This window comes from Leptomonas pyrrhocoris, assembly GCF_001293395.1.
Source record: "Leptomonas pyrrhocoris isolate H10 chromosome Unknown, whole genome shotgun sequence".
Classification (NCBI taxonomy): Eukaryota; Euglenozoa; class Kinetoplastea; order Trypanosomatida; family Trypanosomatidae; genus Leptomonas; species Leptomonas pyrrhocoris.
In genome coordinates, this window is record NW_015438361.1 from 843944 (window position 1) to 867253 (window position 23310).

A 23310-nucleotide genomic window follows, 5' to 3' on the forward strand; every position below is an offset into this window, starting at 1 on the left:
TGCAGTGCGCCGCCACGCACACACATACTCGACTGCTCAGCAGCGGCGTCACAAACTCACCCGAGCTATACTGATCTTCCTATATATAGAACGGACGCTCGCGAGCACCATGGCCAAAACCCATCTCGTTCGTCTTCCGATCTTCACTTGTACTTAGCATCAAAACCACCGCCCCTTCCGCCGGTCGTCCGCCGTGAACGGCTCTACCGTGACGGTGTAGCGGCACGTGTTGTCCTGCGCGTCTGCCAGGTCGGTCAGTGTAGCGTTGCGGATGTCGGCCCGGAAAAAGAGGGCGATCAAGAAGTCAAAGTACACGTCCTCCGACTTCAGCGTCTCGGCTCGCATCGTCCCTGCCATATCCACCATGTCGTACACCTTCAGCTGCCCGTTGTAGGGTCCGAGACCCAAATACTTGCACAAGTCGAATAGTGTCACGCCAAAGTGGAACGGCACAATCTCCACCTTCTCCTCTCCACTGGGCAGGTCGCGCCGGTGCACTTTGATGCGGCGCATCTGCTCGAGCAGGAGAAAAAACTTGCGCCGCGTCGGCTCCTGCACCCCAGCGAACTCGAGCACGCGGCCGGAGAGTTGGTCCATGTTCGCGGGGTCCAGGTAGGCTGAGCTCCACAAGTTCGGGTTCATGCCAATCAGTGAGGCGTCATCCACAGCGTACTCTTTCTTGAGGATCTCACCCACCGCCGGCTGCACATCGAGCATGAAGAGGATGTCGTCCAGGAGCTTTGTAGAGCCGTAGTTGATGCGCAGTTGGGGCAGCGGATGGGGCGGACGACGGTGGATCTCCTTCCACTTTTCGTAGTAGGCGCGACTAAACAACAAAAGTAGCTGATGCTCCTCCGGGGACAATAAGCCGGGGTCAAGGTACACCGGATCCATGTTGTGGTACATCACCTGGTCGCTCAGGGCGAAGTAGGGACACGACTGCAGCTTCTCCCGAATCGCTGGGTTGTCCCACAGGGTGCTGTTGTTGTCTAGCAAGCCAGAGCCACCTTGACGAGGCGGCAGGTAGTTCTGTGAGTCCACTCGACCGGTGTAGAGGTTGCCGTAGAAGGGCAGACCGCCGGTGGACGTGATGGGCGACTCGCCGGGATGGATGAAGGAGCGCTCTCCTTCCATGAGCAGCCGCCGCGTACCTTTGCGCAACATCGTGGACTAGAGAAGTGCTAAAGAAGAAAACAATTCGGCTTGCCGCGGCACAATGTACTTCAGTTGCACGAAGCGAACAAATCAGAAAAAAAAATTAAAAAGACAGTCGCCCACATCACGGAGAGCAGGCGCGTAGAGCAGGCCGGGGTGTAGAGGGAAGAGAAAAGCAGCGAAGAAAGAGCTTCAAGAAACGCGAGCAGGTAGACCATCTCTAAATGTATATGTCTATCACGTAATGGAGACAAGGCGACGAGGCCTGCGAGGCTAGAAGAAAGCAGCAGAGGTGCCGCGTGCTCCTTCGTTTCTCTTTTTCAATCGATGAGTTCCCCTTCTTTTTTGTAGTGTATCAGCGAAAAGTACTGTTAACGCGTCACGACGAGAGAGAAAAAAAAGCCCCGTTACACAAGAGTGACGTCAGACACGTCAGGAAACTGTTATATAAGAAACAATAAAAAGAATCCAAAACACAAAGGAGACAGCGAAAGATTTGAAGATCATGAAACACGCAGCACAAAACTTCAATGCGTATTTTGTCGTTGCGTGCTCAAAACGGTGGTGGAGAAGTCATTGTTAATTGCGCGGGTTGTTGTCGTTTCTATATAATGATACGAAACGGGAGAGGCGGCTCAAGCCATTCCAGTGTACAGGTACGCGTTTAACATACTAGTCAGACTCTGCCTCCTTGATGTACTGTGTCCGCAGCCTCGGTGCAAGTTCTGCGTCGACAGGAATCACGAGCTCCGCCCTGCACCCGTCGTCCGTTCTGTGAATTGCATGGCAGAGTCCCGTCGTCAAATCAACGCCCAGAGCCTGCGTCGCCTCATCAAAACAGCGTCGTGTGTCATCGCTCTTGTACAGCAGCAGAGACTGCACAGGTAAGATCGTGGGGCTGGTACCAAGCATGTACAACGACTTGCACTCCAGCACATCCTTCAGGTTCAGCTTACGGTGGTGCACGGAGCCCAGACCACACGCCTCGAGAACTCGGTACGTCGCCTTGAGCGTGATGCCGACCACAATATCCTCCTCTGCGCTGCACCACCACGTCCCGTCGCGGCGCTGCAGCAAATAATTGGAGCGGGAGCCCTCTGGCACAAGAAACCCGTCCGCCGCGCTGTGAACGAGGAGCACCTCAAAGAGGCCGTTTTCTTTCTGAAAGGCCTCCGCGCGGTTGCGCAGGGCAGTCTGCGCGACCTTGGCGTTCGGGTTGGCGCGGTGGGCATCGTAGAGAAACCCGAGTTTTGCGCCGTCGTGGTACATCGCCGCAGGGGGGTAGGACGACTTGGGCAGCATCAAGATGGCAGGAATAGGGGATGCCGCAGCGGCACCGTCCAGCAGCCACGACACGATCTTCACGTTCTGCTCCGTGACGCCGGTGTAGTACACACCGGGGGCGTCGATGTACAGCTGAAGACGATCCTGGAGCACTTGCAGCAGCTCTGCGGGGAAGACGTGGTCGGGGGCGACAAGGGCCAGGCTGTGCGCGAAGCGCTCCGCGTACAGCTGCCTGAAGAGGATGCGGCCGTCTCTCGAGCGCATAACGTCGTACACCAGTTTGTACTCCGGCTGCGCGCCTTCAACGGCGGAGTCGGCAGTTACAGCGTCGCTGAACTTTGACGTTTCCATCACCTGCGGAGACGCGGATAGGTCGCAAAAGGAGAGGTAGTAGTGGACAAAGTTGCAATGCTGCTCCGCTGCCACGAGGCGGCGCACAATCAACGGAATACGTTCCATGGCGCTGCAAACGCTCTGTGAGACAAAAACAAAAGGATAAAAAATAAATGAGTGGTGCAAGTTTGATACCGTACGTAGAGCGAGAAAGGGAAAAAGAAAAAAAGAAGAGTTAAGAAAAACGAAAAGGCGTTCGTTTTGTTCCTGTGAAAGCGACGAAAAAATATTCGCCGAGGGTGTGTACACAACGCTATGTCGGTAGCACGTGGGCAAAAACGTGCTGCGAGGAGAGAAAGGGAATAGTGCTTGATTTTCGGGTTTTGGTGTGTATTTTGTCGGCCTGGTTTGATGCTATGAGAAACGCTGCTTCAGGCAGGGGGAAGGGGGAAGGGGGAAGGAAATGTAAAAACAAGAACTATCATCACTTCACCAAATTATCGAGTCGTAGCAGCGGACAGAAATACGTCGGGCCAGCAGACGTTGCCGGGGCTCTCGAAGAGACACAAAAAGAATAATAATAATAAGACGACGTTTAACAGGTCTGTCGGAGTCTCGGTGTTACCACGTTTGATGAGCGACCACAACGTACACGTCCTGTGGTTTTTTGTTTGTTTGAGCTCGCGAGCAGTGAAGAAGAAAGCAGTTCCAGTTGCGGCAAGACGGCCGCTTTCGTCATGCGCTTCCTTCTCCTCCTCCTCATTTAAAAAAAACCAGAAAGAACATGTTGATCATGACTATTCCAATCGATCTTTGAGCGAGTAAAAAAAAAAAGCAGTGCTAATTCTGTTGCGTTCGCGGGTGCTCTACAACAAAAGAACTCCATAAAAACGCCGTTGATCTTTTCTCCCTTTAGAGGGAGGGGTGCCAGTAAAGAGGATTGTTTTTCCTTTCAGCTTACGACAAGCATCTTCAGATCGAAATGGCACAAGGAGCTGCGGCGGTAGTAATAAGGAGCTGAATTAATGCGAAACAAATCAAACGAAGGAACCTGCGTTCTCTTGCGAGAGCTTGTTGTTGATCCCTCATTTTTATTCTCCCTTTTCCCCAATCAATCAGCTTTCATCTTTTCGGGTGAGTTAGGTGAGGTGGCAGGTGTGCTGACCGCGCCCTTGCCCGCCTTCTTCTTTTCCTCCTCCAGGCCAGACTTCAAAAGCTCGCTGTCGCTCTCCGCCGTCAACGCCTGCAGGCGCCGCACGAGCTTCGAGCTGAACGTCTCCATGCTAAACTGCTGCAGAATGCGCGCACGGCCCTGCGTCCCAACCTTCTCCGCGTACGAGGCCTCACGGGCAAATTGCGCCATCTTGTCCGCAAAGGCCGCAGGCTCCGGCGCGGAGAGGAGCCCCCCGCAGGTCGACGGGTCCTCCCTCTCCGCGTCGCCGACGCTCTCGCACGGGCCGCCGTTCGCGATGGCCACCACCGGCTTGCCATACGCCATCGCCTCCACCGGGACGATGCCGAAGTGCTCATTTGACGGCGTGTACACCAGCGCCCGCATCGACGACAGAAGAATGGCCTTTTCATCGTCGCTGATGTTCCGCATGAAGCGAATCTGATCCGACGGAATCTTCAGCTCAGCAGCGTGCGCCTCCAACTCAGCGGCGTACTGCACGTTCTCTTGCAGACGTGGGTCGTAGCCGCCGGCGACAATAAGCAGCAGACGCCTGTGCGGGTGGGTGGTGTCCACTGTGCCGCTTTCGCCGGTGGACGCGGGGCTGAACTCGTCCGTCGCCAGCAAACGTGCAAACGCGGTCACCGCCAGCGTGAGATTTTTCTTGCGCTCGTAGCGGTTGATCGAGACAAAGGTGATAGACCCGTTCACGGCATCGCGCAACTCTTGCAGCGCCGGCGACTGCGCCAGCACCTCTGTCGTCACGTGGTGCACATCCATGTTCACCGGTGGGTAGAAAACATCCGTTGTCTCGTCGATCTTATCGGCCATCTCGGGAAACGTCCGTACCGTCGTCTGGCGTGAGAACTTCGAGTTGCACACGACGCTCGTGGCATGCTTGAGACTCCTTGCCTCCACCGCATCGAAGAAGCCGCGGTAGGCCTGGTGCCCGGGGATGCTATCCCTCAGCGTGCCGTCCTCGTTCCGATTCGGATCGCAGAGCTGATCGGGGAAGTGGCAGTAAAAGAGGATCGGCGTCTTGCCCGCACAGAAGGTTAGCACCGGCATCGCGGCCGCCACCTGGTCGACCACAAAACAATTCGTTTCAGGGAAAGCCCAGCAGGCGGTGAAGGCGGCAAAGGCCATACGAATGGTGGCACACAGCGCCTTGCCGCGGCCGAAGAAGCTTGCTGGCAGACCGCTGCCCCGCACGACGACGCGGACCGTGCCGTCGACCGTTTCCTTGAAGGCGCGGGACGGGTCGTGGTGGTTCGTGACGATGACCACCTCCACGGGTCGCACAGACTGATTCTTCATTAGACCCACGGCAGCGTCCACGACCAGCCGCTCCGCCCCGCCAATGCCGAGGTCGGGGTGGAGAAACACAATGTGGAGGGGCTCGCGAGGCAGCAGGTCCACGATTTGTGCCGTTTTGTCAGGTGAAGCCACCGAGTCATCAGCAGCGGTTGTGGCGGGGGCCTCGTCGTGTTGCGTCTCGCCTCTGTGCGCAGTTTGGTGTGCCTCGACGAGCCTCTCGCGACGGCGGATGTACATTTCGGTGGTGCGCATGCGCACAAACATGATGAAGTAGTTCACAATGCACGCCGCACCGAAGGCGTACACCATCCCAAGCAGCACGAAGCTCGTCATTAGAGGACGTTTCTCGATAGACGACGTCAAAGCAAGTACTAAGTTCGGTGGAGATAAAGAAAGGAATAACTCTTTGATAGATTTCACTGAAAACGATCACGATCACGTGTCTTCAAGAATATCGATGCTGCAGTCCAGGCGATAAAGAAAAGGTGAATGAAGTAACACGAGTAAAAAGACTCGAATAAACGGCGCACATCAAACCTGTTATTTAAAAGAAAAAATTTCAAAGCGAAAAAGTCGGCGAGGAAACCTGTGGTGGGGAAGGGGACAAAAAAGAGAAAGAAGAAGTGCAGAAGAGAACAGGGAGGTGGGCTGCATCTTGAACAAGGGAAGAATGGCATTGCAAAGATAGTAGATCTGCCGTCTCTACGGCAGCAGTCAGGAAAAACTCGTTAGTTAAGAAAGCAACGCAACTCCGACGTTGTTGTCACCGCTGGTAATCGAGGCTTCTGTTTGTATTTCGCTCATGTAAGCAACGCGATGGCGCCGTCTCCGCTGCGGCCGCTTCGTGGTGGTAGATGTACGAAGCGCATAGATGGGAGAGACGCACTTGGCTGCTCCTAAGACATCTTGCGGTGCTTCGCAACACTCCGTTTTCAACGCAGAACACGTCAGGGTGAATCACCCATTTTCCGTTCCTGCCTTCACCACGGCTTCTGGGCACCTTCGCCACTTTGGATTTAATGGTTTATTTATCCCCCGGCGCTCCGAGAACATAATGCATAACAGATCGACTTCTGGTCTGAGTTTTGCCGTGACACGTCTACGATTTTTCCCCGGTGCGAACGTTTCTGACTTGGCAAGGTTCGATGTATATATAACAGAAAGAAAAGATACTGAAAAAAAAAACATCATTGTCAATGAACTCAAGCGTGTGAGAGAGAGAGAGCGTGTGCATGTGTGAGTGCGTAATCCGTGCAGAGGACAAGCCCATCCTATCGGCAACCGCACCCAGGACAACTTGCAAAGGAACGAAGAGAGGAAAAGAGAAACGCGCACGAGTCAACCAGAGACAGCACAACGGGAGGAGGGGGGAGATACAAAAAAACAAAACAAAACAAAACACTGCGTGTATGAGAAAAAGAAGAGCAACACCTGTGAGCGAGGCTGCAAATACAACCCGATGATGTGGACAGAATCATCAGACGCCAAACGAACAACAAAAAAAGGTACGGATGACAATAATAATAATAATGAAACATCTTCTCTAAGTTTGAAGTGAGTGAAAACAACAACAACAACAACAACACAAAGAACAACAGAGGGAATAAGCCACCCACAGCCCACACAAAAGAAGAAGAAAAAACGAGAAAGAGGAGAGCATCGTGCTATCGACATCAGCGTCGTTCCTCCTTCGTCAATTACCGGAAGTCCACTCCTCTCTGCCCTCGGAGTGGTGATTCAGAGCAGACAACTGGAGGGAGCAGAAATAAATACATATATCAGATGGACAGCACATGGCAACACGAGGATGTGAAGATGTCGAAGTACAAGTGATGGTGAACGCCTTTCTTTTTCCCTTCCTTCCTCCCGCTCTGTACTACGCCTTCGACTTTATTTTTTTCCATTTTCTACAACAATTATCGAAGCAGTGTGCGCGGAAGCAACCAGCACGAATACGCAGAGTCCAACCTCAAACAGCAACTTAAAACACAACGGAAGCAAAAGAAAGAGACAGCAAAGAACAGTTCACTCAGCAACATCAACAGCAGGGACAAAGCTGCTACAAAAAGAAAGATGTGGTTAAAACAAGTGTACTCTATAAGAAATTAAAGAAAAAAAAACCGAGCTACATCACCGACTTCTACAAGGTGATGGAAGGAGGCAATAATCGGGGGGAAAAAGGCCAATTCGGGGACTGAGATGTCTGAAGCGCAGCAGCCATGAAAAACAAACGCGCGCAAACGCTTCCGTGAAACGCTTTGCCATGCGTCTCGAGTACAAAAACGAAAAGTGAGAACAAAAGAAGAACCAACGTAGTTGCGGAGGACAAAAACCATCTGTGAAGCACGCCGCTTCAACAGAAGGCAGACGTGACCACCGGCAGCTGCCAGTCTCCACTTACCAGAACCCGTTTCCGCCAGCGCGGTGGCGGCCGCGGAAGTACTCGTTGCTACCGCCGCTGTACGTCGAGGCAAACCCAAACCCGCCAGAGCGAGCGAACTTCTCACGATCCTGCTTCAGGTCGAACTCACGCCGCTTCGCGGGGTCCACCAACGTCGCATACGCCTCGCTGATAACCTTGAACTTATGCTCCGCGCGCTCGCGCTCCATTTCGTCCATGCCCATGCACTTATCCGGGTGCCAGCGCAGCGACAGCTCTCGATACTTCAACTTTATCTCCCGCTCCGTCGCGCTGCGTGACACGCCTAGTTGGTAGTAGAAATCCTTCTCCCGCTCCGCGTCCTTGGCCAGGTTCTGTTCGGCCCCGCGCAGCTCCCGTGCGAGTTCGCGGTCGGTGCTGTCGTACTCCATCGCCTTCTTATAGTCCCGCACCGCCGCGAAGTGGTCGCCGAGGTGCTCGTGACAGCGCGCACGGCGGGCGTACGCCTTGAAGAACTCCTTGTCGATGGCGAGGGTCTTGGTGCAGTCCTCCACGCCCTCGCGGTAGCGGCCGAGCTCCTTGTACGCCGCGGCGCGGTTGCAGTACAGCACCCTCAGGACCTGATCGTTGTCGGCGGCGGCCTGGATGGCGGCCGTGTAGTACTCCGCCGCGGGCCCGTAGTTCTTTTTGTTGAAGTTCATATTGCCGTTCTGCTTCCCGTCATCCACGGCATCGATCTTCTTCAGCAGTGCCGCACACTCGTCGTCGAGCTGCGCCGCGTCGATGAGGCATTTCTTCGCCCGCTCAAAGTGCTCAAACCCGGAAAGGTACAGGCACTCGCTCATGATGCGACTCGCCAGCGGGGTGCGGGCCGAGTGGGACAGCGCCTCCAGCACCTCCACGGCGCGCATGTAGTGCTTCTGCTTCCGCAACGACTCGGCGCTGCGGATGCGGAACGGCACGGCGTCGCTGTACTGGGCCACCAGCATGCGGTACTGCTCGTCCCCCTCCGCGGTACCGAAGCAGCGCTCGGCGTGGCGGAACGTTTCGAGGCTGGCCTTGTAGCGCGTCAGGTCCGTTTCGTTCTCCTCCGAGCGACGCTCCTTCGGCACGCTCAGCAGGATGTCTACGGAGCGCTGCAGATCGCCCATCGTGCACGCCGCGCGCGCCGCACGCGAGACCATTTTTGTATTTGTGGGTTCCAGCCGCACCACCTCAAGGCAGTCCGCTATGCAATCGTTGTACCGCTGCGCCATGTAAAACGCCGCGCTACGGTTGCCGTACAGAAACTTCAGGTTCGTCATTTTGTCGGCCGGCTGCATGGAGACGGCCTTGGTGTACAGCTCGAGTGCCGCCGTGTACTCGGCGTTCTCGTACTTCCGGTCCGCCTCTAACTTGTACTGACGGCTGGTGATGGTGGACGTCACCGCCGGCGCCGGCGCGGTGGACGCTTTCGCCACCTCTGCCGCCCTGCAAGACTCCAGCTCCTTCCTAACAGCTTTCTCTTTCGTTAGTATTTGCTCCCGCTCCGCCATCTCCGCCACCTCTGCCGCCGCCAGTTCTCTCACCACGGCCTGCGTAGCGGTGGCGGCCGTCGCGTTTGCCGCAGCTTCTGCCGCGGCGGCGCTGCCTCCAACGCCGGGGCGCTTCGCCCGCAACACGCGGCGGTCCATGAGAGATGCGCCGTCGCTGTCCGGCATGCCGCCCGCCGCCCGCAGCGCCATGATGCCGTCGCGCACGTTCTTCGGCAGCTCCATCGGAGTCGCGCTCGACATCGCAGCGGAACACCGGCGGCACACCAAGTACGACCCCTGGCTGCTCATCACGGCATCGAATGCCACCTTATCGCAGATAGCACATTTGAAGAACTTCTCCGCCACATACCTGGCGAAGTCCGCCACGGAAGCGCCGACGCTCCCGCTGCTGCCGCTGCTGCTGCCGCTGCCGTTCGGCAGAGCGGTGGTGGCCGACGGCGCGGAAAACGCCGTTGGTCGCGTTGCCCCGGTGGTGGCCGTCGTTGCCGTGGCGCCGGCCCCGCTGCCACCGCCTCCATTCAACGCCCGCGCCGGGCTTGGGTGCGCTGCGCCAACTCCCGCCGCGGTGGCGCCGCCGTTCGTGCGACGCGTGTACCCCGCAAATCCGTTCTCATCCTTCGGATCGACAAAGCGGCCGAAGCCACGCGAGGCCGGGCTGCTGTTGAGCTGCTTCTCCGCTACGCCTGCGCGTGCCCCGCTGACCTTGTTCACGTTCAGGTCGTTCGGCCCACCGGGCCCGGCGGCGTGTGCGCTGGTTGGTGAGCTCAGCACGGCTCCCGGTTGAGGGGACCCGCCGGCGCCGGCAGGGATGGGTGACGGGTTGATGCGGGGGTCGCTCATCGGCTCCTCCGAGATGAACGACGAGGAAGCTGAGGAGGAGAGCTGCTCCGCCTCGTTGTCAAAGGCAACACTCATCGCGTGTGTGCTATCTATATATATTGCGTCCTTCTCCCTCGTGTATACAAAGAAGGAGCTCCTCGAGAAATATATATCGGAGTACACAACCAAAATACGGCGATGCGTGCCTCTCCGCCTTCTTTTTTGTCGTACTCTGCACTTATCGTGTCTGCTATTACCAATCTTCAAATAAATAAAATAAAGGCGTTTCTAAGCGAAGGAGAACAGTAGAAGAAGAAAAAAATAGGTGTTCTTGCGTCCTTCTTTTTTTTCCTTTCAACGGCGTGCCGCTTTGCCTGGGGAGTTCACAGGCCGCGATGAGGAATAATAATACTATTAGCAATCAACTGGCAAAACGACAGTCACGCAAAGAAGACACTCAAGAAGACGTTAGCGATGGCCTGAGACCCGAGCACGGAATCAAAGACTTCACTTCACCAACTTAGGAACAGGAAGAAAAAAAAAATGAAGAGAGAGAGAATCAAAGGGAAAAGGGAAAAGAAAATCTATTTTTGCACGTTGTAGCGCGCAATCACAAGCTTCAACGGAGCAGACAGGCGTTGGCACGCGTAGACGCACACGTCACGGTGAGCTATTCATTGATGTGAGGAGGGTGTTGTAAAAAAAGAGGCGGAAGAATCGTAGAAGAGAAGGAGTAGCAGCATGGCGTGGTAGGTCGTCACAATTTGTGCGTAGGTGCTGCTCAGCGGACGGCTGAGGGGAGTCAACATGAGTAGTGCGAAGAGCAAGAAGGAAAAAACGCCCACCAGAGGGGCAGCGGTGGACAGAAACCATATATATACATTGCGACGCTGCTCTTTGGCTGAGAAGCGATTAAACAGTCTCAAGGAGACAATGAACATAGTTCTGCTTACCTTTACTGAGCTGAAGAAAAGAAGAAGTTTCTGAGCGCTGTTTCGGGCACCACAGACACGCTCACGTGACTTCGCAGCTGGTTCGTGTTCGCTTGTTTGATACGTAACGGAAGTGCCGCTTTATTGCACGTTTAACAAGAGATCAGAAATTTCAAATCGAGCAAAAACAAAAAGGCGTGCATTCCACACCAGACGTTGTAATCCGCCCTGCTGAATCCACAGCGCGCGCAATGCGGAGCAAGTATGAGCTTCCGCAACACGCATCATCAGTTTTTGGCGCCATTTTTTGAGTTGGGGGAGGGGGAGGGAGGGGTCCTCATGGGCGGGGCTTCTGCAGGTCTTTCAGTTTCTGAAGCTCTTGGCGAAGACGTTGATCGGACTTCTTGCCCTTGCACTCCTTGCACTTCCACCCGTGTGGACGCTGCACCATCTCCGGCGTGTTGAACCGGCCGCACACGACACACAACTTTGGCATGGCGGCCCCCGTCGTGGGCGATTTGGAGTCGGTGTCCGAGGCCGACTGCACGCTGCTCGCCGATGCGGTGCCGAAGCTGCCTTGTAGATCGGAGCCACCACCGATGGCGAACGCGCTCTCTGTGGCCGGGACGAGAAACTCAATTGGGATGGACATGAAGAGGGGGTAGCGGTAGCCTGCGGGGGAGAGAGTGAGGGGGCGAAATTGAAGCAGTACGAGATTCTCGCCGGTGTAGCGCACCGCTACCCCCTTCAGCTTGCCGCTGCATACTTGGTCCATCGCGTCGCACCAGTAGCTGTCGGTGAGGTGGCGGCGCAGGGAGGCGCTGTTCGCGAGAATAAGGTAGGACTCGCCTGGCGTCGCAAAGGACGAGTTGCGCACCGCGACCTTTTCAATTTGAAAGGACATCGTCGGGTGTGGCACTGAAGAACTGGGGAATAAAACAATAATAGAGAAGAAAGATGATGTGTGGCGGTGGTGGTGTAAAGGGGCGTGCCTAGGGACAGCTGTGGCGCGACACAACGCCTCTCGCTCTTTTTCTCTGTTTGAGGGGCGAGGTTGTACTCTTGGCAACAACGCAAATCAACGCAAAAACAGAAGTATTGGAGGACGACAGAGAATAGGTTCTTTCGCAGGAACGGAGGAAAGGGAAGCATAACCCTTTCACAAGGACGGTTCGAAGGAAAAAGAAAACGCTGCGCAGGCGGCTTCCTTCCCCCCAACGTACGCGCACAGCAGCATTCGCCGGAGACCCGACCACCCTGCCTGCAGTTGCGCCGTCGAAAAATGCTGTCAACTGTTCGCACCTAATCCAAAGAGCAGGCTTTTCGTGTGGGTACGTGTGTGTGTGTGTGTAGTGCAACTTTGGTCCCACGTTTGTTTCCCTCACTTCGCTGAGATGGATATGAGACATAAAGCCCCCCAAAACGCTGATAAAAGAGCGCAACACGACTGTAATGAACGCCAACGATGGAACCAACACACCGCATCAACACGGTTAGCCGAGACAAAAACTTCAGCGTATTTCTTTTTCTCTTGCAGCGTTCCACAGCACAGGTGGGGAGGCTTTCAGAGATCAGCGGGAAAACAACTGAAGGCCTTCTGGTTTTCCCTCTCCACGAACAAAAACAGCGTTCAACACTATTTTTAAAGAAAGAGTCAGTGGGTACGTACTCTTCTCGCCCAAATGTGCAGTTTGACTTTGGGGAGGGCCAACCCATGCCGCTTTTGAAGCACTCAGCCAGCCCCCATGAAGGCCTCGCTCTTAGATTTCGGTGGATGACGCCGACTCTGTCGGAGCGAAGTGCGTAAGCTTCTCCTTTGCCATAAACTCTAAAAGCGGACCGGAAAAGGGAAACGGTTGGACCAGGCGAACAATCGCCACCCAGAAGCCAGCCCTCCCCTCCGTGAACTGCTGCGGCACCGCTGAATCGTTCCACGTCGCCGCCATCACGTAAATCATATTTTTCACCGTCTCCTCCACCGCCTCCTGCACCAGCGATGCCTCATCTTGCGCGCCGTCGGCTGAAGCGCTGTCGGGCGGGTAGAAGCTGTACACCGCGTACAGCGTCCCGAGCACCTGCCGCCACACCGAGACCAGCATTTCCAGATCGCGCGTCAACGCTGCGGTGTAGCGCAGCAGCACCTTCGGCACTAAACTCAGCAGACGACACTTAACTTCCGTGGAAACAAACGACGTGGGTGCTGAAGCGCGACGTGCAGGCGACGTGCACGTTGAACTGCCTGTCCCCATCGCTGTTGCTGCCACCTCCTCCGCGTTGCTGCTCGATGACGGTGCGAGCAACGCGTTCACGATGCTGCCGACCATACCACGCTTTGAATTATCGTTGCCACCGCTATCGTCTCTGCCGGAAGCTGCCGCAGCACCACCGCCGTTGCTACTCGCCACCGCGCTAGTCCAGCGAAGGCCGGACTGCACCTTGGCTTTCGGCACACACAAACGCTCCGTCAAGGGGATTAAGATGTCCTTGTACACGGCCACCACCGCAGACGTGGGCAGGACCTTCGCCTCAGAGTCGAGGAGGGCGCGCTGCAGGCACAGCAATGCCTCGCTGCCGTCCCGAGCCTCCGGGCTGCACAGGGCCAACGCGCCTAAGCTTCGCAGCACAAAAAGCCACTGGCTGTACCACCCCTCCGCGTCGTTGACGGTAGCGTCAAACCCCTCCTCGCCTCTCTTCTCGCCGAAGGTTTTGCCAACGTGTTGGATGAGCACGTTTCGCCCGCTCAGACTCAAGATCTCCGCGACGCTGGCGCCACTCGGGAGGCTGGCCGCGGTGCCGTCCCTGCCGCGCCCGCCTCGGGCAACATTTCCATCCGCCGTGCCACGTGGCCATACGCTGAAGGATAGACAAAGTGACACGATGCTCTCCGTGTCCTCGACGACGTCGTATCCGCCCTGCTTCACCACGAAGAAGAGAATCGACAGAACGTGCCGCTGCACCGTCGTGTCCGTCGTGGCGGCGGCGTGGGTGGCGAAGGGGGCGAGCAGCACGAGGACTTCGCTGCCGGAGGCCCACGGAGCGATCTGCTCTTCGTGCTCTGTCTGCCTCGGCCGCAGCAGCACCGCCGCATCCTCGCCGTCGACGGCTTCTGCAGTGGCGGAAGTCTCTGCCTCGGCGCCCCTCACCACCACCGCTTGGTAGAGGAAGGACGAGACGTGCTGTGCCACCACCGCCGTGAAGACCACCGCCGGAGCACGCATCCAGCACGTCCACAGCTGCTCCAACGCCACCGCGCCGGCCGGGCCTCCCCAATGCGCCGCCATCAGCTGCACCGCGGCGCCGACGACTCGACTGCCGACGCTGAACCAGTAGCGCCGCACGTTGTCGCCAGCGCGCACGTCGGCGAGGAAGGCGCCCACCTCTGCGAGAAGGCGGCTGATGCGGGCGGTGAGAGGGGCGAGATGCTCCGGCTGCAGCACGTCCGGCGTGGAGGCGCCACCGACGACGGCGCAAATCAGTGCAAGTTCGTACGACGCGGCGTAGGCGGCGGCCTCGCTGATGCGGTCGGCGCGTACTCTGTCGTGCGTGTGGGCGCCGCTGTTTTTGCTGCTCTCTGCATCGCTGGAAGTCATGACAGGCGCGGCGCTGATGCTGCACGCCGCACAAAGGCTCATTACACAACGGCTGCCGTGCTCCGGGTCCGCGGCCACGACACGCAGCAGCGACAGCATCTGCCGCATGTCCGGGATGCAGCTGCGGATGCGCTGGTGGGCGGCCTGCAACTCACTCAACTCCGCCTCTGAAATCGGCGACGTCTCGTCACCGCCGAAGAAGGATGAAAACCACCCCCGCTCGCCGTTCTGCTTCTGCGCGGCTGCGGTGGACGTGAGAGGAGCAAAGACGTTCGCGCAGATGCCCGGGTCCTGCAGAAGAATGGCGAAGGAGCCGGCAGATTCCGCCGTGCCAACCTTACTGGTCTGCAACCCCTCGTTGGCTTTGGTCGCCGCCTCACCGTTCCCGCTGTCTGCCTTGACACGCGAATTCCGCTGCTGCGGGACCGCCCTCTCGCCGTAGTCTACCAATAGGCCCATGAGCTGCATGTCCAGTACGAGGCGCGCGAGCGGCAGCCAACTGTCCTTGAGGCTTCTGTGAACATCCACCAGCAGCGCAAACACCTCCATCAGGCACAGCATCCTGGGCACGCTGCGGTACAGACGGCGCACCTCCTCCTCTGCGTTCGATAGGCTCATGACGACGTGCCGCAGAAGCCCCAGGAGACACTGATCAGCGACGGCCGGCAAGCCGAACGCGTTCGCCGCACGCGCCAGCATCGAGACACCGCGCAGGCTCGACTGCAGGACGGACATCTCGACTGGCAGGCGTCGCTGCACATCGGCGACCGCCTCCGCCAACGACCTCCCGCGTGCCACCGACGCCTGCGTGACTTCGTCCACGACGGACTCCAGCATGCCGTCAAACACGAGCAGGCTGCGCTTCCACAGCGACTGAAAGAGAAATGGATCGAAGGTGCGCAAGACGGTGTTGCGGTCCGACAGAAGCACGCCGACGGGCTCGTGCGCGGACATGCTGGCCAGCGACTCTACCGCGCCGGCGTTCTTCTGCACCGTGGCGGCGCCGTCGGCCAACGCGATCTGTAAGAAGCTCGTGCACGGCCGCATCTCGAGCCGCCAGGTCGTGTCGTTGCCAAAGCCACGGTCCATCATATCCGCCATCACCACTTCGTGCTGCCGCACATCGTCGTACACGCGGCCCAGGTACTCGGCCGGGACATCTTTGCCGTCGTCGATGCCGCGGTTCATCTTGACGAAGTCGTCCTTCTTCATCTGGTGGGCCACCTTGCCAGAGTGCTGATCGGTGTTGAGCATGATGATCGCAAAGGACAGCACAAAGGCGCCCGACTCGCTGTGAAACGGGTTGACGCTCTCGTCCTTCTGCACCTCGCCGTTGGGGAGACGGGTGAGGTTCTGCTGATACCAGTGCTTCGCAAAGCTCTCCATCACGCGGTCAATCTTCTGCGACTCACCTGGCAGGCACAACAGATACACCATCTCGCGTATCGCCGTGAGCAGCGGTGTGTTGTGGAATTGGAACTGGTGAATGAACCCGGTCAGCTGCGCCTCAAAAAAGCGAACAGAGAAGAGGGCCGGTGCCGGCGCAGCAGACGCACCGTCGCTCGGGGAGCGGCTGGCTTCCTCGGCCTTGTCGCGTCCCTGATCGCCAATGTAGTCGCCCAGCACCCGCTTGTTCAGGACAATGCTGAGTCGGTAGAGGGCCTCGCCAATTTCACGCCCACCCGCCGGCTCCGCCACGATGAGCTGCGTACGGTGCGCCATCGACGCCTGCGCCTCCGTGCCGCGCGGCACCTGCACGGCGTGCTCCAGCAGAAAAGGGATGCCCTTCTTCATGGGCGAGTCCTCGAAGAGGGCGGCAAATTGAGTCAGCCTCTCCTTCTCCCTCATGGCCTGCTGCGTCAAATGGCGCAGCTCACTCGACGAGGGAGAGGAAGAAGAGCCACACGCTGCCGGGTGCTCTGCGCTGGACGTGGCCCCGGCATCGATGGCGCGGAGTGCGATGCCGGAGATCATGTTCGTCGCGGCATCAAGGGCGATGCGCTGCGTGCGCTGAAGGAGCGGCCCGGCTGATGCGCGACCGCCACCAGCGCCTCTGTTCCCGCTTCCACCGCTCCCTACACCGTGCGCTGCCCTGCTGAGACGCAGACCGCCGTTGCGCCCGCCTCTCTCGCAACCATCATCACCGCTCTCCTCGCCTCGACCGCCACGAGAGCTGTTGCCACGCCGCAGGCGATCGAGCGCGTCGTCGTCGCGGCCCATGGGGTAGGCGTTGTTCACCAGCACCTGACACAACTGCGGCAGCAACGACGAGTACCGCCACGAGAGATCGTAGTGGATAAAGCAGAAGCTACCGAAGCGCGGGTCGCTACAGAACTCCGCCAAGCTGTCGAGCAAGATGTCGCGCCGCTCCTGCTTCCGCTGCAGCTGCGTGCGAGAGAGGCGGGGAAAGGCGTTGCCTGAGACGGTGCTGGATGGGCTTGCCGGCGACACCCGGCCAACCGGGGAGCTCTGCCCCGTTGGCGAGCCCGCCGGGCCTCCTGCGCCGGCGTCGGACAACTCGTTCGTGAGCGTCTCCAGCGGGTTCAGGTGCAGCACGCGGATAAAATTGTAGATTTGCGGGATGAGGGACTCGGACGCGTCTTGCATGACCAGGTGCACCGTCCGCAGCACCTGCGCCAGCACGATCGACCGGCTGGTGCCGAGCCCGGCAATCAACAAGGAACGGCACAGTTGATTCTGCACGGTGTCGAGCAGCGGGGCGCACGCCGGGCTGCTGACGGAGCGGCGCAGCAGGAGCAGACAATCCTGTGCCAGGGCGAGTCCCTCCAGCTGCACCAGCGCGATGCTCCGCTCCGTCGGCGACTCTCGCTCCTCACCGCTGCTGGCACCGGCCGCCGACCCGTATGCCTCCGACCCCGTCACGGTCGACGCGGCCACCTCGTGGCCGTCGTTGACCCCGTCACGGTCGACGCGGCCACCTCGTGGCCGTCGTTGTCAAAGGAGGCGATCTCGCCGCTGATGAGCCGGCTGATGAACTGCAGTACGACCGTGCTGGCCGCCACCACCGCCTCCCGCTCCGCCGGCGCGGCGGGGAGGTACAACACCCGTCGAAAGAGCGTCATGACGATCGACCGCATGCTCTTCTCCACTGTACGCTTCAGCAGCTGACTCGCCTCAGGCAACGTGGCCAGGACCATCATGCGGCCAACCGCCCGCACGTGCACCTCGCCCGCTGCCATCACCGCCGCCGGGTGGTTCAGCGCCGCGACGTACACGTTGAAAATCCGCGAGAGGAGCACCTCGTGCGACCCGTTGTCGTGCACCTCCGCCCGAGTGTCCGAGGCAGCCTCAATGGCGGTGTGGACGCCGTAGATGGAGATGAAGCCGCAGGGGAGGTCGAGCATGTCGACCAGTGCTGTCAGCGCCACCCCCGTAACGACGGCCGGCGTGCTCGGACTGCAGCAGACCTTGGCGAAGGCGGAAAGAATAGTTACCTCACTCACCGCGTTATCAACGGTGGTACTGCCGAAGGGGCGCATCTGCGCGGGGGAGAAGGTGCTGCTCAGCGCACAGCCGGCGCCGTCGTCTGTCGCGACATTCGCAAAGGCCTTCGGAGACGAAGTGGGAGAGCCGTTGCTGCGCTGATAGGTGGGGGAAGAAGACGAGGTCGGCCCTGGGACGGGCACCGCGCCCGCAAAGAGGCGACGCTGCAGCTCACGCAGGCGCTGAAAAGCGACGTACTCGCCGCCCTCCGTCTCCTCAGCGTAGCTGCTCCTCCCCCGGTGGAGCCGGCTGCTGGTGCGCATGGCTAAGAGTGTGTTCTCAACGTGGATGAGCACCATCTGGCGGTCCGTCTCGCCGCTATCTGCCAACGTGGCGTGCATCATTACAGCGAGTAAAGCACACAAGAAACAAAAAACAAGGAAAGGGATACGATGAACAACTACACGATTCTTACTGTTTTCTTTTCTCTTCAGTGCACAAATCTCAGCACTGTCCGCACTCAGGTACGCTTTCCTTTCCAACTCTGATTGCGTCTGAGAGAATGCCCGGGGAAGCCTTTACCTTTCCTGCCCGAGACTCACCTCTCTCACGGGCCACCAACAACGACGAAAACACAAAACAGGCTTCCAACACACCACCAAAGCGAGTCGCACAAGAGTGACGTTGAAAGAAAAGCGAGATCAAAGGGGCTCATCAACCAGGCCAGTTTTTCAGTCGCGAATCGTTTCTTCGTCTTGAATGGGTAGTTTGTCACGGCAAGCCGCGAATGAAAAAGACGCTCGTGATTCAAAATCAAAAAGAAAGAGATAGAAAGAAGAAGCTCTTTGACAATGCAGCTCAAATGCGCAAAAGAAAAAAAAGGGAGTGCGTGATCCTATTGAATCCAATCAGAGTTGCTGAGTAGGGCAACGCAGTATGCAGCCTCAGTGCGACTACTTAACGTGCTTGTTAAGCTACCCGGCAACGACGAGATCAATGCTTCTCAGGATATTACAAGGAAGAAGAAACAAAAAACGGAAAAGGGGGAAAACCAGCAAATATAGACGGTTGGGCGAGAGAATAAATAACAGTGCTTCGGAGAACAGAGCCTTAATGAACACTTTAAGACGATGAAACCTTACAGGTCCAGCGTATCTCATTTCACGTCACTCGAAATGAAGCGTGCAGCACGGCGCAACCGCTGAAAGACGTCGGTACTCCCATTCAGAGGAGGCTTTCTCTGAACGCGCAATGCAGCTAACAGGCAGGTCTCTACTCAACTGTCTTGAGGCTGGGACGTAAGAGCTGCTTTCGGTTTCGATTTCTCGCTTAGTTTTGGTTGTTGTTGACGGTGGTGGCCGCTAAACTTTGCAGAACAAAGAAAACAATGAATGTAAAATAGAAAAACAACACGTACAGAAGCGAATCGACGCATCGAAGAAAAAAACACACAAAGGGGCACCGAATGCAACGCAAACACGGCCATGCTCATGGATATTCGCAAGTGAGAAGAATAGAAGGAGAAAAAACAAAGATCATTAAAACGCAGCTGCGACCCATGCACAAGCACACCCATGCTGTAACACAACAAACACGAAAGTGAAGAAATACATGAACCCAGAACACTTACAAGTCTATTCTAACAAAAGAAGAGACGTTGCCGAAGATTGGCAGAGGAGGAGCATCCGTCAGACGCGTTCTCATCTTGCGGCACACGTATTAGATTCCAGACGTACCGACAGCAGTGATGCGGCCAACGGCGATGCCACGCGGTGCCCAGTGCAACACGACGGCGTCGCCTGGGCCAACCACCTCAGGGCGAAAGAGAAAGCGGCATTGCATGGTGCACTCACGCCTCCCTTCCGGCACCGCGCCAGCCGCCGCATCACCAGATGTCGAGGCCACCGACACTACGTTCACGGCCTGTCGCGCGTTGCGGGTGTACATGATCGGCTCCATATGTGCGCCGATCGACTGTGACAGCACCTGCACCGTCGCCTCAAACGCCATCGCCACCCGCTCCGGCTGGCGCACGAGCACTTTGCCCTTGTGCGCCACGGTGACCGCCGCGGGCAGTCGGTCCAGCGCGAAGGTCGCCTCGTCGCCGACCTGCGCCGTGTTGACGTGCTCGCCCTCGACGTGGATGCCGCGGACGAGGACGGTGTAAAAGCGGCCATCGCTGCCGGGGCCGATATAGCACGAGCAGCCCACCTCGACCGGGCCGTGCGCGACGCGGCCGTGCACCACCGGCCCAACGTCGTCCACCTCGAAGGCACAGTCGAGGAGGACTTCAAAGGGCGGCTTGGAGGCGCAGGACGGTGGGCTCAGCGGTGGCGAGGGGGGTGTGTTTTGCAGATGGGAAAGGCAGGAGCGGAAGAGGTCCAGCCCGTCCCCGCCCGCCACCGACGAAACGCAGAACATCGGCACGCGCAGGCGCTCCGCCGTGGCGGGTGCGTCTTGTGTCGTCGGGGAGGCGAAGGAAGCGTAGGTGTTGCCGCCCCCCACCGCCGCCTCGCGGTGCCGCGGCAGCCAATCCCGACAGTACGCCGCGGCGGTCTGCTTCGACTCCACCTGCTCCGCCACACAGCCCACCTTCTCCAGAGCCACCGTCAGCTCCATCAGCAGCCCGTCCAGCTCGAACTCCTCCACGCAGTCGCACTTCGTGACGCCCAGCAGGAAGGGCGTGTTCATGGCGCAGCACACCTCGGCGTACAAGGAGACGTCCGAGACGTCGCTCGCGTCAGCCGCGACGCACACGCACACGTAGTCCGGCTTCCGGCTCATTAAGCCAAACAGCATTGTTTTGGTGATGTCGCCGCCGGCGTCTAGCAGAGTGATGGAGCGGGGAGAAGCGCAGGTGAAGGGCGGAGTCGGTGGAGCAGCTGCAGCCACAGGCAACGACGCGGGTGACCAACTTGGACGAAATCGACTCGGCACAGACACAGCGGGCGGTTGAGGCGGCTGCGGAGGTGGGGAACGGTAGCTGCCTCCCCGATACGTGGCGGCAGCAACCTGCGGCACCGTCCACACTCGTGCGGCAAGTGAACTTGTCCGGCCAGAATCGAGCTCGTGTTTGTGGTTGAAAAGGGACTGACGCGTGCCGCCGCAGCCGTCGTCCAGGTGGGCGGTGAGGAGGACGGCCATCAGGGTCGACTTGCCGCACCCGACCGCGCCACAGAAGGCGACACTCAAGTCATGGGCGCTACTCGACTGCCGTCGAGACACCATAATCTCTCCGCACAGCAGCTCCTCCTCCGCCGCCTCTCCTGTCATCTTGGCGGTTGCAGTGGACACCGCACAACACTGCAACAAGGTCGCCTCCAGCTGCAGCTGCGCCGCCATCCGCTCAATTGTCTGCACGGACTCGTCGAAATCGCGGCGTGTCAGCCCACGCGGCGTGCCATCGTCCGACACACCGAGTTCGTACAGGCACTGTCCTCTGCCCTCGGACACACGAAACTGCATTTGGGTGACGAGGTGCTGGAAGCGGGTCGCCGAGATGCCGGTGAGGCGCCACTTGTACTCCACGTCCCCCTCATCGTCTTCCGCCGTCAGCGACGCCGGACCGGCAGCGGTGGGTGAGGCTGCTTTGGCTGTCGACAAGCCACTGTGGAGGGGGGCAGACACAGCATCGCCTCCATCATTGCGGTGTGCTCTGTGTCCGAGATGCCGTTATCGGATGCTGGCTGCGGCAGGCAGACAGGAGACTTCGAGAGGTGTAGCTCCGAGTCCAGCAGCCCATTCCACGTCGGCGACCCCGCCGTGTGGAGGGCGATGTGGCCGCGCTGCAGTCGCCGGTCTTGACAAAAGGAGGCGGCGGCCCGCTCCGCAAGTACGCGATGCTGCGAGGAGCAACTGGCTGGTGCTCGTGGCGATGTCTGTCGGCCACGCAAAGTTTTTTGGGTATGCGGGTCGGCAGATGTGGTTGCAGTGAAGTCATAATCACTCGACCTATTCTCGTGGTGTTGTGCACGGTGTACGCCCCCATCTTGGGCAGTGGTGGGTGGGGCCTCCATCTTCTCCGTAGATGGAGAATCCAAAGAGGAAGTGTTCGGGCGGGACGGCTCCGCCGTCGTTGTCGCCGCTGCGGCGGCCGCCACGCCGTGCCGTTCCTCGGTCTCCGCACGTATTCGAAACACTTCCTTTTCTAGCATGATAGGAAAAGAAGAGGCAACGGGGGAGCTTACTGCAAAAAGGAAGAAATAAACAGAAATTACAGGCAGGGACGACTACGCTGAAATCTCACATGGCGTAGTCTCGGAGACGACATAAACGAGAAAAGAGGAATCAGAGAAAGGAAAAAAAAAGAGCTCAGCAAACAAAGAAAAAGTTCGATTACGACGCTGAAAAGAGCAGGTGTGACGCACAGAAGTGGTAGTAATAGTAGTAGTAATGAGAGAGGCCGGCGATGCGGTTGAAACCTAATTTTTAAACGAAAAGAGCCGTTGAAGCACTGGAGAAGATACGTGCTATTGTAGAAGCTGGAAGCGTGCCGACTTTTACGTTGTGGCAGAGTAATCAAAGCCGCAACTGAGCAGGTTGACCCGTCTTCTCTCTCTTTCTTTGAATTTCTCTCCGCTGTTATCCGGAACAAAAGTCAAAAAAAAAAAATGCCACCCGCAAGTGTGTGCACGTGAACCTGTATAACTGAGTCAACGCGTAGGCGCGTGTGCCTAAACAGCGGAGCACACTCGCTGCAAGTCCTTCTTTGTATCACCGTATACTATTTGAACCTTGGTTCCTTTTTTTCCCTCATGGAGAAAAGATCAAGAACAAAAGAAAAGGGTATAGGCACAGAGAAGAAGATAGAAGAGGTGAGAATCATGTCAACACTGCGTGTCACAACCCGACGTCGTGCACTGAAATGAGTGGGTAAGTACGCAGAACAGAAGAGAATATCGTTCCTTTTCTTGCTGTTTCGTCGAGAGCACAGAAACTTATACGTGTCAGCCCTCGTCGGCGCGCCCCGAAGCTGAAAAGACGTTGCTATTCAAACGCCAAAAAAGAAAACAGCCGTTCTTCAATGGATGTACGTGAACGTAAAAAGAAAGAAAACGCGTCCGTCGCCTCTTTCCTTTTCACTCTTGTCAGCATTGCAAAGCCGTGTCCTTTCCTTATTTGATTATGGAATGAATGCATAGGAGCGGGCAAACGCGAGTTTACCCAAATCACATGACAAATGATAGAAATAATATGAAAAGATAGCCGAACAAAAGAAGGCGCACCTCTACACCAATCGCGCACATCGTTGAAAAGAGGGAGGGAAAATGCGGCTCCAAACAGCAAGAGAAGCGTGCGAAAGCGCGTCTCTTCGTTTCAAGGCATCCCACTTTTCCGTTGTTTTCTCCCT

General features: G+C 57.7%; 8 protein-coding genes across 14 annotated transcripts; all 8 read right to left on the reverse strand.

The window, feature by feature from the left end:
- Positions 1 to 159: 159 nt before the first annotated feature.
- On the reverse strand, positions 160 to 1222 carry ABB37_03397 (hypothetical protein; the record flags this gene model as incomplete). The annotated part of the gene is made up of 1 exon (XM_015800724.1): positions 160 to 1222. The coding sequence occupies exon 1, from the start codon at positions 1162 to 1164 to the stop codon at positions 160 to 162; it is 1005 nt and encodes a 334-aa protein (XP_015660731.1). The 5' UTR covers positions 1165 to 1222.
- Positions 1223 to 1827: 605 nt separating this feature from the next.
- Positions 1828 to 3202, reverse strand: ABB37_03398 (hypothetical protein; the record flags this gene model as incomplete). 4 transcript variants are annotated; one of them, XM_015800728.1, is made up of 1 exon in its annotated part: positions 1828 to 3202. In XM_015800728.1, exon 1 carries the CDS (start codon positions 2896 to 2898, stop codon positions 1828 to 1830), a length of 1071 nt encoding a protein of 356 aa, XP_015660735.1. In that variant the 5' UTR covers positions 2899 to 3202. The 4 variants fall into 4 exon arrangements, with proteins under 4 accessions (XP_015660735.1, XP_015660734.1, XP_015660733.1 ...); XM_015800727.1 differs by having other exon boundaries at positions 1828 to 3187; XM_015800726.1 differs by having other exon boundaries at positions 1828 to 3176.
- Positions 3203 to 3883: 681 nt separating this feature from the next.
- On the reverse strand, positions 3884 to 6804 carry ABB37_03399 (putative dolichyl-P-Man:GDP-Man1GlcNAc2-PP-dolichyl alpha-13-mannosyltransferase; the record flags this gene model as incomplete). 2 transcript variants are annotated; one of them, XM_015800730.1, is made up of 1 exon in its annotated part: positions 3884 to 6804. In XM_015800730.1, exon 1 carries the CDS (start codon positions 5591 to 5593, stop codon positions 3884 to 3886), a length of 1710 nt encoding a protein of 569 aa, XP_015660737.1. In that variant the 5' UTR covers positions 5594 to 6804. The 2 variants fall into 2 exon arrangements, with proteins under 2 accessions (XP_015660737.1, XP_015660736.1); XM_015800729.1 differs by having other exon boundaries at positions 3884 to 5847.
- An 853-nt stretch (positions 6805 to 7657) lies between these two features.
- Positions 7658 to 10090, reverse strand: ABB37_03400 (DNAj-like protein; the record flags this gene model as incomplete). Its single annotated transcript, XM_015800731.1, has 1 exon — positions 7658 to 10090. One exon carries the CDS (start codon positions 10088 to 10090, stop codon positions 7658 to 7660), a length of 2433 nt encoding a protein of 810 aa, XP_015660738.1.
- Positions 10091 to 11263: 1173 nt separating this feature from the next.
- On the reverse strand, positions 11264 to 11988 carry ABB37_03401 (hypothetical protein; the record flags this gene model as incomplete). Of its 2 annotated transcripts, none has more annotated exons than XM_015800733.1 (1): positions 11264 to 11988. In XM_015800733.1, exon 1 carries the CDS (start codon positions 11828 to 11830, stop codon positions 11264 to 11266), a length of 567 nt encoding a protein of 188 aa, XP_015660740.1. In that variant the 5' UTR covers positions 11831 to 11988. The 2 variants fall into 2 exon arrangements, with proteins under 2 accessions (XP_015660740.1, XP_015660739.1); XM_015800732.1 differs by having other exon boundaries at positions 11264 to 11929.
- A 698-nt stretch (positions 11989 to 12686) lies between these two features.
- ABB37_03402 (hypothetical protein) lies at positions 12687 to 17123 on the reverse strand (the record flags this gene model as incomplete). The annotated part of the gene is made up of 1 exon (XM_015800734.1): positions 12687 to 17123. The coding sequence occupies one exon, from the start codon at positions 17121 to 17123 to the stop codon at positions 12687 to 12689; it is 4437 nt and encodes a 1478-aa protein (XP_015660741.1).
- Positions 17124 to 17395: 272 nt separating this feature from the next.
- On the reverse strand, positions 17396 to 18963 carry ABB37_03403 (hypothetical protein; the record flags this gene model as incomplete). Of its 2 annotated transcripts, none has more annotated exons than XM_015800736.1 (1): positions 17396 to 18963. In XM_015800736.1, exon 1 carries the CDS (start codon positions 18362 to 18364, stop codon positions 17396 to 17398), a length of 969 nt encoding a protein of 322 aa, XP_015660743.1. In that variant the 5' UTR covers positions 18365 to 18963. The 2 variants fall into 2 exon arrangements, with proteins under 2 accessions (XP_015660743.1, XP_015660742.1); XM_015800735.1 differs by having other exon boundaries at positions 17396 to 18960.
- Positions 18964 to 19679: 716 nt separating this feature from the next.
- Positions 19680 to 22712, reverse strand: ABB37_03404 (hypothetical protein; the record flags this gene model as incomplete). Its single annotated transcript, XM_015800737.1, has 1 exon — positions 19680 to 22712. Exon 1 carries the CDS (start codon positions 21423 to 21425, stop codon positions 19680 to 19682), a length of 1746 nt encoding a protein of 581 aa, XP_015660744.1. The 5' UTR covers positions 21426 to 22712.
- Positions 22713 to 23310: the final 598 nt, after the last annotated feature.